This window comes from Cherax quadricarinatus, chromosome 18, assembly GCF_038502225.1.
Source record: "Cherax quadricarinatus isolate ZL_2023a chromosome 18, ASM3850222v1, whole genome shotgun sequence".
NCBI classification, from domain to species: domain Eukaryota; kingdom Metazoa; phylum Arthropoda; class Malacostraca; order Decapoda; family Parastacidae; genus Cherax; species Cherax quadricarinatus.
The window spans coordinates 10,707,302-10,723,335 of NC_091309.1; the positions used below are offsets into that span (position 1 = coordinate 10,707,302).

At 47.0% G+C, this 16,034-nt stretch overlaps 1 protein-coding gene across 3 annotated transcripts in view; it reads left to right on the forward strand.

Annotated features, from left to right (window-relative positions):
• Window positions 1-12,481: 12,481 nt before the first annotated feature.
• fus (epithelial splicing regulatory protein fusilli) overlaps window positions 12,482-16,034 on the forward strand; it is a 302,666-nt gene continuing 299,113 nt past the window's right edge. For all 3 annotated transcript variants that reach the window (XM_053777572.2, XM_053777566.2, XM_053777567.2), the window contains exon 1: window positions 12,482-12,783. In XM_053777572.2, the coding sequence (XP_053633547.1) occupies window positions 12,661-12,783 (123 nt within the window). In that variant the 5' untranslated portion in view covers window positions 12,482-12,660. The remainder of the gene's footprint in view (window positions 12,784-16,034) is intronic.

Sequence of the window (16,034 nt, forward strand, 5' to 3'; positions counted from 1 at the left end):
TGGTTGTGTTCTGTTAGTACCTTGCTGGTTGTGTTCTGTTAGTACCTTGCTGGTTGTGTTCTGTTAGTATCTTGCTGGTTGGGTTGTGTTCTGTTAGTACCTTGCTGGTTGGGTTGGGTTCTGTTAGTTCCTTGCTGGTTGTGTTCTGTTAGTACCTTGCTGGTTGTGTTCTGTTAATACCTTGCTGGCTGTGTTCTGTTAGTACCTTGCTGGTTGTGTTCTGCTAGTACCTTGCTGGCTGTGTTCTGTTAGTACCTTGCTGGGTGTGTTCTGTTAGTACCTTGCTGACTGTGCTCTGTTAGTACCTTGCTGGGTGTGTTCTGTTAGTACCTTGCTGGTTGTGTTCTGTTAGTACGTTGCTGGTTGTATTCTGTTAGTATCTTGCTGATTGGGTTGTGTTCTGTTAGTACCTTGCTGGTTGGGTTGTGTTCTGTTAGTACCTTGCTGGTTGTGTTCTGTTAGTACCTTGCTGGTTGTGTTCTGTTAGTACCTTGCTGGCTGTGTTCTGTTAGTACCTTGCTGGGTGTGTTCTGTTAGTACCTTGCTGGCTGTGCTCTGTTAGTACCTTGCTGGTTGTGTTCTGTTAGTACCTTGCTGGCTGTGTTCTGTTAGTACCTTGCTGGCTGTGTTCTGTTAGTACCTTGCTGGGTGTGTTCTGTTAGTATTTTGCTGATTGTGTTCTGTTAGTACCTTGCTGGTTGTGTTCTGTTAGTACCTTGCTGGTTGTGTTCTGTTAGTACCTTGCCGGTTGTGTTCTGTTAGTACCTTGCTGGCTGTGTTCTGTTAGTACCTTGCTGGTTGTGTTCTATTAGTACCTTGCTGGTTGTGTTCTGTTAGTACCTTGCTGGGTGTGTACTGTTAGTATCTTGCTGGTTGCGTTCTGTTATTACCTTGCTGGCTGTGTTCTGTTAGTACCTTGCTGGGTGTGTTCTGTTAGTACCTTGCTGGGTGTGTTCTGTTAGTACCTTGCTGGTTGTGTTCTGTTAGTACCTTGCTGGTTGTGTTCTGTTAGTACCTTGCTGGCTGTGTTCTGTTAGTACCTTGCTGGTTGTGTTCTGTTAGTACCTTGCTGGCTGTGTTCTGTTAGTACCTTGCTGGCTGTGTTCTGTTAGTACCTTGCTGGTTGTGTTCTGTTAGTACCTTGCTGGTTGTGTTCTGTTAGTACCTTGCTGGTTGTGTTCTGTTAGTATCTTGCTGGTTGGGTTGTGTTCTGTTAGTACCTTGGTGGTTGGGTTGTTTTCTGTTAGTACCTTGCTGGTTGTGTTCTGTTAGTACCTTGCTGGTTGTGTTCTGTTAGTACTTTGCTGGCTGTGTTCTGTTAGTATCTTGCTGGTTGCGTTCTGTTAGTACCTTGCTGGCTGTGTTCTGTTAGTACCTTGCTGGCTGTGTTCTGTTAGTACCTTGCTGGTTGTGTTCTGTTAGTACCTTGCTGGTTGTGTTCTGTTAGTACCTTGCTGGCTGTGTTCTGTTAGTACCTTGCTGGTTGTGTTCTGTTAGTACCTTGCTGGCTGTGTTCTGTTAGTACCTTGCTGGTTGTGTTCTGTTAGTACCTTGCTGGTTGTGTTCTGTTAGTATCTTGCTGGTTGGGTTGTGTTCTGTTAGTACCTTGGTGGTTGGGTTGTGTTCTGTTAGTACCTTGCTGGTTGTGTTCTGTTAGTACCTTGCTGGTTGTGTTCTGTTAGTACCTTGCTGGCTGTGTTCTGTTAGTACCTTGCTGGTTGTGTTCTGTTAGTACCTTGCTGGCTGTGTTCTGTTAGTACCTTGCTGGCTGTGTTCTGTTAGTACCTTGCTGGTTGTGTTCTGTTAGTACCTTGCTGGTTGTGTTCTGTTAGTACCTTGCTGGTGGTGTTCTGTTAGTATTACCTTGCTGGTTGGGTTGTGGGTGTGTTCTGTTAGTACCTTGCTGTGTGTTGTTGTGTTCTGTTAGTACCTTGCTGGTTGTGTTCTGTTAGTACCTTGCTGGTTGTGTTCTGTTAGTACTTTGCTGGCTGTGTTCTGTTAGTATCTTGCTGGTTGCGTTCTGTTAGTACCTTGCTGGCTGTGTTCTGTTAGTACCTTGCTGGCTGTGTTCTGTTAGTACCTTGCTGGTTGTGTTCTGTTAGTACCTTGCTGGCTGTGTTCTGTTAGTACCTTGCTGGCTGTGTTCTGTTAGTACCTTGCTGGTTGTGTTCTGTTAGTACCTTGCTGGTTGTGTTCTGTTAGTACCTTGCTGGTTGTGTTCTGTTAGTACCTTGCTGGTTGTGTTCTGTTAGTATCTTGCTGGTTGGGTTGTGTTCTGTTAGTACCTTGCTGGTTGGGTTGTGTTCTGTTAGTACCTTGCTGGTTGTGTTCTGTTAGTACCTTGCTGGTTGTGTTCTGTTAGTACTTTGCTGGCTGTGTTCTGTTAGTATCTTGCTGGTTGCGTTCTGTTAGTACCTTGCTGGCTGTGTTCTGTTAGTACCTTGCTGGCTGTGTTCTGTTAGTACCTTGCTGGTTGTGTTCTGTTAGTACCTTGCTGGCTGTGTTCTGTTAGTACCTTGCTGGCTGTGTTCTGTTAGTACCTTGCTGGTTGTGTTCTGTTAGTACCTTGCTGGTTGTGTTCTGTTAGTACCTTGCTGGTTGTGTTCTGTTAGTATCTTGCTGGTTGGGTTGTGTTCTGTTAGTACCTTGCTGGTTGGGTTGTGTTCTGTTAGTACCTTGCTGGTTGTGTTCTGCTAGTACCTTGCTGGTTGTGTTCTGTTAATACCTTGCTGGCTGTGTTCTGTTAGTACCTTGCTGGTTGTGTTCTGTTAGTACCTTGCTGGCTGTGTTCTGTTAGTACCTTGCTGGGTGTGTTCTGTTAGTACCTTGCTGACTGTGCTGTGTTCTGTTAGTACCTTGCTGGTTGTGTTCTGTTAGTACCTTGCTGGTTGTGTTCTGTTAGTACCTTGCTGGTTGTGTTCTGTTAGTACCTTGCTGGTTGTGTTCTGTTAGTACCTTGCTGGTTGTGTTCTGTTAGTACCTTGCTGGCTGTGTTCTGTTAGTACCTTGCTGGGTGTGTTCTGTTAGTACCTTGCTGGGTGTGTTCTGTTAGTACCTTGCTGGTTGTGTTCTGTTAGTACCTTGCTGGTTGTGTTCTGTTAGTACCTTGCTGGTTGTGTTCTGTTAGTACCTTGCTGGTTGTGTTCTGTTAGTACCTTGCTGGCTGTGTTCTGTTAGTATCTTGCTGGTTGTGTTCTGTTAGTACCTTGCTGGCTGTGTTCTGTTAGTACCTTGCTGGCTGTGTTCTGTTAGTACCTTGCTGGTTGTGTTCTGTTAGTACCTTGCTGGTTGTGTTCTGTTAGTACTTTGCTGGCTGTGTTCTGTTAGTACCTTGCTGGTTGCGTTCTGTTAGTACCTTGCTGGCTGTGTTCTGTTAGTACCTTGCTGGTTGTGTTCTGTTAGTACCTTGCTGGTTGTGTTCTGTTAGTACCTTGCTGGTTGTTGTGTTCTGTTAGTACCTTGCTGGTTGTTGTTCTGTTAGTACCTTGCTGGTTGTGTTCTGTTAGTACCTTGCTGGTTGTGTTCTGTTAGTACTTTGCTGGCTGTGTTCTGTTAGTATCTTGCTGGTTGCGTTCTGTTAGTACCTTGCTGGCTGTGTTCTGTTAGTACCTTGCTGGCTGTGTTCTGTTAGTACCTTGCTGGTTGTGTTCTGTTAGTACCTTGCTGGTTGTGTTCTGTTAGTACCTTGCTGGCTGTGTTCTGTTAGTACCTTGCTGGTTGTGTTCTGTTAGTACCTTGCTGGCTGTGTTCTGTTAGTACCTTGCTGGTTGTGTTCTGTTAGTACCTTGCTGGTTGTGTTCTGTTAGTATCTTGCTGGTTGGGTTGTGTTCTGTTAGTACCTTGGTGGTTGGGTTGTGTTCTGTTAGTACCTTGCTGGTTGTGTTCTGTTAGTACCTTGCTGGTTGTGTTCTGTTAGTACTTTGCTGGTTGTGTTCTGTTAGTATCTTGCTGGTTGCGTTCTGTTAGTACCTTGCTGGCTGTGTTCTGTTAGTACCTTGCTGGCTGTGTTCTGTTAGTACCTTGCTGATTGTGTTCTGTTAGTACCTTGCTGGCTGTGTTCTGTTAGTACCTTGCTGGCTGTGTTCTGTTAGTACCTTGCTGGTTGTGTTCTGTTAGTACCTTGCTGGTTGTGTTCTGTTAGTACCTTGCTGGTTGTGTTCTGTTAGTATCTTGCTGGTTGGGTTGTGTTCTGTTAGTACCTTGCTGGTTGGGTTGTGTTCTGTTAGTACCTTGCTGGTTGTGTTCTGCTAGTACCTTGCTGGTTGTGTTCTGTTAATACCTTGCTGGCTGTGTTCTGTTAGTACCTTGCTGGGTGTGTTCTGTTAGTACCTTGCTGACTGTGCTCTGTTAGTACCTTGCTGGGTGTGTTCTGTTAGTACCTTGCTGGATGTGTTCTGTTAGTACCTTGCTAGTTGTGTTCTGTTAGTACCTTGCTGGTTGTGTTCTGTTAGTACCTTGCTGGTTGTGTTCTGTTAGTACCTTGCTGGTTGTGTTCTGTTGGTACCTTGCTGGTTGCGTTCTGTTATTACCTTGCTGGCTGTGTTCTGTTAGTACCTTGCTGGGTGTGTTCTGTTAGTACCTTGCTGGGTGTGTTCTGTTAGTACCTTGCTGGTTGTGGTCTGTTAGCACCTTGCTGGTTGTGTTCTGTTAGTACCTTGCTGGTTGTGTTCTGTAAGTACTTTGCTGGTTGTGTTCTGTTAGTACTTTGCTGGCTGTGTTCTGTTAGTATCTTGCTGGTTGCGTTCTGTTAGTACCTTGCTGGCTGTGTTCTGTTAGTACCTTGCTGGCTGTGTTCTGTTAGTACCTTGCTGGCTGTGTTCTGTTAGTACCTTGCTGGTTGTGTTCTGTTAGTACCTTGCTGGCTGTGTTCTGTTAGTACCTTGTTGGCTGTGTTCTGTTAGTACCTTGCTGGTTGTGTTCTGTTAGTACCTTGCTGGTTGTGTTCTGTTAGTACCTTGCTGGTTGTGTTCTGTTAGTACCTTGCTGGTTGTGTTCTGTTAGTATCTTGCTGGTTGGGTTGTGTTCTGTTAGTACCTTGCTGGTTGGGTTGTGTTCTGTTAGTACCTTGCTGGTTGTGTTCTGTTAGTACCTTGCTGGTTGTGTTCTGTTAGTACTTTGCTGGCTGTGTTCTGTTAGTATCTTGCTGGTTGCGTTCTGTTAGTACCTTGCTGGCTGTGTTCTGTTAGTACCTTGTTGGCTGTGTTCTGTTAGTACCTTGCTGGTTGTGTTCTGCTAGTACCTTGCTGGCTGTGTTCTGTTAGTATCTTGCTGGTTGGGTTGTGTTCTGTTAATACCTTGCTGGTTGGGTTGTGTTCTGTTAGTACCTTGCTGGTTGTGTTCTGCTAGTACCTTGCTGGTTGTGTTCTGTTAATACCTTGCTGGCTGTGTTCTGTTAGTACCTTGCTGGTTGTGTTCTGTTAGTACCTTGCTGGCTGTGTTCTGTTAGTACCTTGCTGGGTGTGTTCTGTTAGTACCTTGCTGACTGTGCTCTGTTAGTACCTTGCTGGGTGTGTTCTGTTAGTACCTTGCTGGATGTGTTCTGTTAGTACCTTGCTAGTTGTGTTCTGTTAGTACCTTGCTGGTTGTGTTCTGTTAGTACCTTGCTGGTTGTGTTCTGTTAGTACCTTGCTGGTTGTGTTCTGTTAGTACCTTGCTGGTTGTGTTCTGTTAGTACCTTGCTGGTTGTGTTCTGTTAGTACCTTGCTGGTTGTGTTCTGTTAGCACCTTGCTGGCTGTGTTCTGTTAGTACCTTGCTGGCTGTGTTCTGTTAGTACCTTGCTGGGTGTGTTCTGTTAGTACCTTGCTGGTTGTGTTCTGTTAGTACCTTGCTGGCTGTGTTCTGTTAGTACCTTGCTGGTTGTGTTCTGTTAGTACCTTGCTGGCTGTGTTCTGTTAGTACCTTGCTGGGTGTGTTCTGTTAGTACCTTGCTGGTTGTGTTCTGTTAGTACCTTGCTGGGTGTGTTCTGTTAGTACCTTGCTGGTTGTGTTATGTTAGTACCTTGCTGGCTGTGTTCTGTTAGTACTTTGCTGGCTGTGTTCTGTTAATATCTTGCTGGGTGTGTTCTGTTAGTACCTTGCTGGCTGTGTTCTGTTAGTACCTTGCTGGGTGTGTTCTGTTAGTATCTTGCTGGTTGCATTCTGTTAGTACCTTGCTGGGTGTGTTCTGTTAGTACCTTGCTGGGTGTGTTCTGTTAGTACCTTGCTGGTTGTGTTCTGTTAGTACCTTGCTGACTGTGTTCTGTTAGTACCTTGCTGGCTGTGTTCTGCTAGTACCTTGCCGGCTGTGTTCTGTTAGTACCTTGCTGGTTGGGTTGGGTTCTGTTAGTACCTTGCTGGTTGTGTTCTGTTAGTACCTTGCTGGCTGTGTTCTGTTAGTACCTTGCTGGTTGTGTTCTGTTAGTACCTTGCTGGTTGTGTTCTGTTAGTTCCTTGCTGGCTGTGTTCTGTTAGTACCTTGCTGGTTGTGTTCTGTTAGTACATTGCTGGTTGTGTTCTGTTAGTATCTTGCTGGTTGTGTTCTGTTAGTACCTTGCTGGGTGTGTTCTGTTAGTACCTTGCTGGTTGTGTTCTGTTAGTTCCTTGCTGGCTGTGTTCTGTTAGTATCTTGCTGGTTGTGTTCTGTTAGTACCTTGCTGGCTGTGTTCTGTTAGTATCTTGCTGGCTGTGTTCTGATAGTACCTTGCTGGTTGTGTTCTGCTAGTACCTTGCTGGTTGTGTTCTGTTAATACCTTGCTGGTTGTGTTCTGTTAGTATCTTGCTGGTTGGGTTGTGTTCTGTTAGTACCTTGCTGGTTGGGTTGGGTTCTGTTAGTACCTTGCTGGTTGTGTTCTGTTAGTACCTTGCTGGCTGTGTTCTGTTAGTACCTTGCTGGTTGTTTTCTGTTAGTACCTTGCTGGCTGTGTTCTCTTAGTACCTTGCTGGGTGTGTTCTGATAGTACCTTGCTGGCTGTGTTCTTTTAGTACCTTGCTAGTTGTGTTCTGTTAGTACCTTTCTGGATGTGTTCTGTTAGTACCTTGCTGGTTGTGTTCTGTTAGTACCTTGCTGGTTGCGTTCTGTTAGTATCTTGCTGGTTGTGTTCTGCTAGTACCTTGTTGGTTGTGTTCTGTTAGTACCTTGCTGGCTGTGTTCTGTTAGTACCTTGCTGGTTGTGTTCTATTAGTACCTTGCTGGTTGTGTTCTGTTAGTACCTTGCTGGGTGTGTTCTATTAGTACCCTGCTGGTTGTGTTCTGTTAGTACCTTGCTGGTTGTGTTCTGTTAGTTCCTTGCTGGCTGTGTTCTGTTAGTACCTTGCTGGTTGTGTTCTGTTAGTACCTTGCTGGTTGTGTTCTGTTAGTTCCTTGCTGGCTGTGTTCTGTTAGTACCTTGCTGGTTGTGTTCTGTTAGTACCTTGCTGGCTGTGTTCTGTTAGTATCTTGTTGGTTGTGTTCTGTTAGTACCTTGCTGGTTGTGTTCTGTTAGTACCTTTCTGGTTGTGTTCTGTTAGTACCTTGCTGGCTGTGTTCTGTTAGTACCTTGCTGGTTGTGTTGTTAGTACCTTGCTGGTTGTGTTCTATTAGTACCTTGCTGGCTGTGTTCTGTTAGTACCTTGCTGGCTGTGTTCTGTTAGTACCTTGTTGGTTGTGTTCTGTTAGTACCTTGCTGGTTGTGTTCTGTTAGTACCTTGCTGGTTGTGTTCTGTTAGTACCTTGCTGGTTGTGTTCTGTTAGTACCTTGCTGGTTGTGTTCTGTTAGTACCTTGCTGGCTGTGTTCTGTTAGTACCTTGCTGGTTGTGTTCTGTTAGTATCTTGCTGGTTGTGTTCTGTTTTATTTCATTGCTTTTCGGACCATGAAATTCCTCTTCCCAGGATACTCCGTTCAGCAGATTACAAGACTAGTGGTACCTGAGGAAGGATGGTGGTTCCTACACACTGTGGGTGGTACCTCAGGAAGGATGGTGGGTCCTACACACTGTGGGTGATGCCTGAGGAAGGATGGTGGGTCCTACACACTCTGGGTGGTACCTGAGGAAGGATGGTGGGTCCTTCACACTATGGGTGATACCTGAGGAAGGATGGTGGGTCCTACACACTATGGGTGATACCTGAGGAAGGATGATGGGTCCTATACCCTATGGGTAATATCTGAAAAAGGGTGGTGGTTCCTACACACTGTGGGTGATACCTGAGGAAGGATGGTGGGTCCTACACACTATGGGTGGTACCTGAGAAAGGATGGTGGTTCCTTCACACTATGGGCGGTACCTGAGGAAGAATGGTGGGTCCTACACACTGTGGGTGATACCTGAGGAAGGATGGTGGGTCCTACACACTATGGGTGATATCTGAGGAAGGATGATGGGTCCTATACACTTTGGGTGATACCTGAGAAAGGATGGTGGTTCCTACACACTATGGGTGATACCTGAGGAAGAATGGTGGGTCCTACACACTATGGGTGATACCTGAGGAAGGATGGTGGGTCCTACACACTAGTGTTGTTGTTGCAGCTGCTGTTTCCAGCACCACCTACTTAACTAAGTACACTTGCTAGCCCCCTGCAAGTGATATTTACTGCGCAACACATTACGCTCTGGTATTGTCACCAGACTTCATTGTCTCTTGTTGTCGTGTACAACAACACTTTTGCAACCGTTGTTCATTGTTTTGTTTGTACGAACGATTAAGACACGTAATGGAAAAGAAGAGGAGAAGAAAGGAAGGAGAAAGGAGGAAAAAGGAAGGAAGGAGGGGGGGTTGCTTTCCTTCTGTTGTGAAGTGACTAGTTCCTTCGTTCTTGTGCTTCGTTCCGTGTTCATTGTTCCGTGTACCTTGTTCCACGTTGTTTCACGTACCCTATTTCACGTGCTTTGTTCTGTGTTTCTTGTTCCATGTTCCTTGCTTCATGTGCCTTGTTTTATGTACCCTATTTCACGTACCTTGTTTTACGTGTCTTGGTCTGCGTTTTTGTCTCAGGTGTCCTATTCCACGTTCCTTATTTCACGTACTTTGCTTCACGTGTCTTATTTCATATGTTTTGTTCCACGTGCCACATTCCTAGTTCCATTTTACAATTTTCTTCTATTTCTTTGTTCCATTTCCTTAGTTCCATGTTCCATTTTTTGGCTCTCTGTTCCATATACCATTTTCTATTCCGTGTTCCAGTGTCTGAAGAACAGTTCGTGTGCTATTGTTCACGTTGTACTTTTTTTATTATCCCAAAGACTGTCACTGTTTCTGTGTCTGCTGTCTTTGCTTCTCTTTCTTGCTTCCTCTTCTTTTCGTATTTTTGGAATGGTTAGACAAAGTAAATAATTGAGGGGCTAATGTTTAATCTTTCTTTCTCTCTCTCTCTTTTCTTTATTTTCAAACATACACACACACACACACACTTTTTTATTAACATATCGGGTGTCTCCCGCCAAGGTAGGGTGACCCTAAAAGAAGAAGTATCGGCCCAATAAGAACTGTAGTACCGGCGATACTACAGTTCAGATGACCCTCCAGACTGGAATATCTCCAACCCTCCTTCAGAGCACAAGTATTGTACTTCACACCTCCAGGACTCAACTCCGGCTAACCGGTTTCCCTGAATCCCTTCATAAATGTTATTTTGCTCACACTTCAACAGTACGATTACTTAAAATTCACTTAGAGTCGCTTCCGGAGGTTACTGCCGCTATGGCCCAGGCCCGGACCTGGACTCCTGGTTGTTGGCCTCGTTGATCTGATTCCAATGATGCCCAGTTTTTTTAATAATTCTGTAAAATTTCAAATTTGTACTTACTCATATTAAACTTACGGTGCATCATCCTTCTTACAGAATGCACTGTCATAAAAACCACTTGCCTCTACTCCTAGCACGCTCACACATGCCTGTCAGATGTCCAAGCCCCTCGCACACAAAACCTCCTTTAACCCCCCTTTCCCTCTAACCTTTCCAAGGACGACACCTTCCCCGCCTTCCACAAGACATTTATACGCCCTGTAAGTCATTCTATTTTGTTCCATCCTTTCTAAATGTCCGAACCACCTCAACAACCCCTCCTCAGCTCTCTGTATAATGCTTTTAATAACCCCGCACTTCCTAATCTCCAGGGAATGAGATTATAATCATAACTAATTGCTAAACCCACATGGGTGGGGGAATGGAAGGTTATCAGGTTCGATCCAAGGAAGGGAGGGTAGTTCCGATTTTTTGGATCAAGAGTTTTCCCGCCGGCATCAAGGGGACTGTGACCCCGGGTGATGTGGAGCTGGTATGTGACCCCTGGTGAGGTGGTGCTGGTCTGTGACCCCGGGTGAGGTGGTGCTGGTCTGTGACCCCGGGCGAGGTGGTGCTGGTCTTTGACTCCGGGTGAGGTGGTGCTGGTCTATGACCCCGGGTGAGGTGGTGCTGGTCTGTGACCCCGGGTGAGGTGAAGCTGGTCTGTGACCCCGAGTGATGTGGTGCTGGTCTGTGACCCCGGGTGAGGTGGAACTGGTATGTGACCCCGGGTGAGGTGGTGCTGGTCTGTGACCCCGGGTGAGGTGGAGCTGGTCTGTGACCCCGAGTGAGGTGGTGCTGGTCTGTGACCCTGGGTGAGGTGGTGCTGGTATGTGACCCCGGGTGAGGTGGAGCTGGTCTGTGACCCCGAGTGAGGTGGTGCTGGTCTGTGACCCCGGGTGAGGTGGAACTGGTATGTGACCCCGGGTGAGGTGGAGCTGGTCTGTGACCCCGGGTGAGGTGGAACTGGTATGTGACCCCGGGTGAGGTGGAGCTGGTCTGTGACCCCGGGTGAGGTGGAGCTGGTCTGTGACCCCGAGTGATGTGGTGCTGGTCTATGACCTCGTTCTGAAGCTTTATGATGTTCTGAAGCTTAACAAGGTCGTTCTGAAGCTTTATGAAGTTTTAAAGCTTCATGAATTTCACAAGTTTAATGAGGTCGTTCTGAAGCTTAACGAGGTCGTTCTGAATTAATGAGGTCGTTCTGAAGCTTAACGAGGTCGTTCTGAATTAATGAGGTCGTTCTGAATTTAATGAGGTAGTTCTGAATTTAATTCTGAAGCTTAATGGGGTCGTCCTGAAGCTTAATGAGGTCGTTCTGAAGCTTGAAGTCGTTCTGAAGCGAGAATACAGTAGTCACTGTAGGCACACTGACACCTGCCACGCAAACTTTCCCACAGTCGTACCTGTAGCAGTATTTAGGTACCCTGTCTAGGTTCTAGCGTCCACTTTGCGTAGGTTCTGGTGTCCACCTTGTGTAGGTTCTGGTGTCCACCTTGTGTAGGTTCTGGCGTCCACCTTGTGTAGACTCTGGCGTCCACCTTGTGTAGGTTCTGGCGTCCACCATGTGCGAGTCTTGGCGTCCACCTTGTGTGGGTCCTGGCGTCCACCATGTGCGAGTCTTGGCGTCTACCTTGTGAAAGTTCTGGCGTCCACCTTGTGTAGGTTCTGGCGTCCACCTTGTGTAGGTCCTGGCGTCCATCTTGTGTAGGTTCTGGCGTCTACCTTGTGTAGGTTTTGGCGTCCACCTTGTGCGAGTCTTGGCATCCACCTTGTGTAGGTTCTGGCGTCCACATTGTGAGTCTTGGCGTCTACCTTGTGAGAGTCTTGGCGTCTACCTAGTGTAGGTTCTGGCGTCCACCTTGTACAGGTCCTGGCGTCCACCTTGCGTAGGTCCTGGCGTCTACCTAGTGTAGGTTCTGGCGTCCACCTTGTATAGGTCCTGGCGTCCACCTTGTATAGGTCCTGGCGTCCACCTTGTGTAGGTTCTGGCGTCCACCTTGTGTAGGTCCTGGCGTCCCCCATGTGTAGGTTCTGGCGACCACCTTGTGTAGGTTCTGGCGTCCACCTTGTGTAGGTCCTGGCGTCCCCCATGTGTAGGTTCTGGCGTCCACCTTGTGTAGGTCCTGGCGTCCACCTTGTGTAGGTCCTGGCGTCCACCTTGTGTAGGTCCTGGCGTCCACCTTGTATTCTGCAGGGGATTTTTATTTTGTTAAGGCATATTCTTCAGACACAGACACCAATACCTGGGATAAGGCGTCTATATCTTTCTTGTGCCTTTGTGTCGTCATTGCTGCAGCTGCGGCGTGTGCTGCTACGTGTGTCTCGTTATATTTACTACCACCATGTAGAGGCCAGGACGCACATCTTCACCATATGTTCTGTGTTGCCGGCCGGCAGTGCTGCCCTAATCGCACCAGCCAATCAACGCCCGCGAGGCTGCCTGCCACCCAATCACATTTCGAGTTACTTTAACCACGCCTTCAAGATAGAGAAATATCAGATGCTGAATCTTATTTCCACAGCTTTATTCACATTTCTCTTTAACTACGCTGTAGTTTTGTCCAGTACGCAAGGAGTTAAACAACTGATGTAATGTGTAATTTGATGTGCTATGCAGAAATTGTCTATGTGGTTGTTTTACGTTAAAAAAGCTGGGGTTATATTGGAGGTTGTGGCGGTGTTGGGCATGTGATCCACAGGTGCAGTCCGTCACCTACCTGGCTGGTTAGTGGTCGAGGCGCTACGGTGTTGGGAGGGTTGCACACTCTATTTTTGTCTATTAATTTTTTCTCTGGTGATCGGTTTCGGGTTGTGGGATATATACTGAGGGGTGGGAGAGGACTCGGTAAGGTGTATCTACAACCCGGCTTGTGTGAAACTCACTGCTGTGTTGTGGCTCTAGTGTACTCAATATGGCGACCCATTTTGTAGTAACGTATACAGCCACGGCAGGGGCGAATGGTCCCTTGCTGGGCACAGACGAAGAAGATATCGTCTTAATGCAGTTCTTGGTGTGGGACGCCGTCTGTAGAAAGGTAGTGAATCTTCTGATAAAGCCTTGAGTGTGTGCATGTACCGAGCTAGTAGAGTCCGTAGGTACAGTAAGTAGCAGTATTCTCCCCCCCCCAGCTGGTAGACTATCACAGGTGTGTGGGGACGCAGGTACACCTGTGGAGCTTCACTGACACGTGTGCCTCTCGCTATCCTCTCACGCACGTGCTACTGCCTCATTCTTGCTTGCTATCTTCCTTATCTTATCTCTTGTCACTTGTGCTACTTTACTCTCGTGAAATTAACATCCTGGGCAGTGTCTTGCGCCTTGACTCCTCCTTCAGAGACGTTCCCTTGATGCTACTTAAGGCACCTGCATCCACGAGTCCTTCAAGGGGAGTCCCTTGATGCTGCTCGTCCTCGTCTCATACCTGATTATCTCCCACTATTTTAGTTTACCCCCTACGAATTTACCGATCCCCCTTCAATATAACATGCTTTCCGTGCTTGCTGTAGTTGTGGCTGTAGATGCATGCGTAGCTGAAGTCAGCTTTCACCCTCTTGAAACTAGATTAAATCTAAACCACCTGCTTCTATTTCTCTAGATTAGGCCTTCTGGCTGTAGGCCTAAGTCCACTCCACTAACCCAGCCTCAGTGTCCACCCACATGCATGGAAATAAAGACTGTTGAAATCCACTTCAATAAATGTTTCCTTCCTGTTAAGTGTTTAAGTCTCCGTTTTGTGTCGTCATGGAGTGACGAAGTTCGGGGTGATCGCTAATAATTTATTTTTATACCGCTGGAATTACGAAACGTGAAGAAAGAAAAGGTGTTGAAATTGTGTGCGTGTGTGTATTGTGTGTGTAGAGATTAAAATAGTGAGTGTAGTGGTAGCAGGGCAGCCAACATGGCTGCCGCCTGGGCCACTCCAACAGGTGGCCAGGAGGGTGGTGGTGGTGGTGGTGGGGGAGGCGCTGCCACAAGTGTGTTCGCCCACGCTCGTACTGCATCATATACAACATCACAGCACGTTTCGCAAAACGTTTCGTGTCATGGTTGTGACATAAAGTTAAGCTCAGTGAGGTCGGGGCTATGTTGGGGGTTGCGGGTTGAGAACAAGCGTAGCTCCCAGCACCCCCAGCATCACCTGCCGCGCGAGGTACATAACCCCCCCCCCCACTTACTCCCATTATCACCCCTCCCTTCAAGAATGAGAGAAAGGGTGTGCTTTGATGCTGATGAAGGGCTCTTGATCAGAAGAATTGGAGCTGCTTTCCTCAAATAAAGCCTGTAACAAGTGGCGCTAATTGAGCACCAGTGGGTTTAGCGCTTCCCCGGGAATGTAATTATTACCCCCACCTCCACCTGGGGGACACCACCCGGGGCAGGAAACATTAGCAGTGTTCTTTGATATTCAAACTTACTCTTAAAATGCCACGCACGGATTTGATACGATGAGAGAGCGTGGTATTCATTGCCTTCATCTAATGTAAATTCTGATTAGAGTTACAAACTATTGTAGAGAATTAAGGGAAGAATGTGTGTTAATTTTGTATCCTTCAGGACTACAGGCATTTCTATAGCTTCCTCCAGAGAGGGTGAGGGACCGCTAGACATATTTCCCAAACAGTTTAACCCACGCTCTGCCCGCTAGTTACTCAGACCCAGCCAACTGTTGCTGCACTCTTGATCAAAAGTTTTTTTTTTTTTTTAGCGCCCTTTCCCCTTTGATCGAATCTCATTACCTGCCTAGCATGGGCCAGTAGGCCTGTTGCAGTGCTCCTTATTTTCTCAAGTGGTGTGTGACCCCTAAGTGTGAGGATAATCAAGGCTCATCCCACCTAATATTGACTTTAGTTGCTCTACGGAGTTAGGTAGTAATTAATATTTTACAATGCATAGTAATACCTGGATTTTGCAACACGCTATTTTTGGTGCGCAAATTATATTTTTTGTGTGTGGGAGGAGATTTCGTTATAATGACTCGGCCGGGATTGAACCCGCGGTCATAGAGTCTCAAAACTTTAGCCCGTCGCGTTAGCCACTAGACCAGCTAGCCACAATAAGATTCATCCAGCTAGGTATATTTCTACCTTCAGTCCTGATGGACTGAACACATCGACTCAAGGTTGAGGGACTGATTACCTCATTCTCCTCCTGTTCTTCAAGGTCCCAGGACCGAAACGTTTTCTAATAAATATGTCATAGTGTTTGCTTACGTGTCTTTCTAAACCAACTTGTCGGTATTTATTACCAAGGTTTATACCAGGTCCAAGTCTCCTAACGGTTTAAGCCAACCCCTAACACAGAATATAAGTTACAGTTACGTTTAGGTTGGATTCTTTTGTGTGGCATTGCCCTCCCCCCCCTAATCACAAAATATAAATATCTTAAGTACGAATCTTCAGAAATCAGGGCAAGTGTTTTCTGACGCGGGTCTTTGACCCATGATGACCCGCCACTGGAGCTTTTGGTCATCTGACCGAGGCCTTCCACTGGCTTACCCCTCCACCCCTTTTAAAAGTGTCTTGTACTATATAAATATCTCCATAGATCGACATTGAACTGGATCCCCAGCCATGCTGGCATCCGGGGAAATGAGGCGGCAGATGATGCAGCCAAGGCAGCAACAGACTATCCACATGTTGGGATTACTGTCCCAATCAGCCTACGACAGACCAAACTGGTGGCTGCCAGAGCCACGAAACTTATGGGGGAGGTCTTAGGTGATACCCCATCTCAACAGTGGTACCGAGCAGCGACTCAGGGAGAACCCCCCTCCATATGATAGAAGCTGGTCCAGAGCGCAGTGTACCGCCATCCATCGGCTTCGTTTGGGCTTTCCCACAGCCAAGATGATGGTAGACAAGGCTGAGGAGATGTGCCAGTACTGTCAGCATGTTGTCCAGCGGCCCCTAACACACTATCTTCTAGAGTGCGAAGCTACTGAGACACTCCGCAGGCAACTAGGGGTGATATTCCCTCCCGAAGAGGACCCAGAGATGACTGCAGCCACACTAGTGTACCATGGGGTCAACGAACCAGACAAGCTGTTACCTGTGATAATGACATATCCTCCTCCTCGCTAGTGTCCATAGTTACATATGGTGTCGCTTATGAGATGCACCAGTTGAACTGACCAGAGGGGCGCTTAAGCGGCATGCGTCGCATCATTGTGGAAACCTTTCTCCATCGGGAGCCAGAGACGGGTCATCGCAAGATTGGGACCCGTGCCAGGACTATGGTCTTGGCGAACATTATACATACATACAGATGAATGGTTCAGAGAACCGA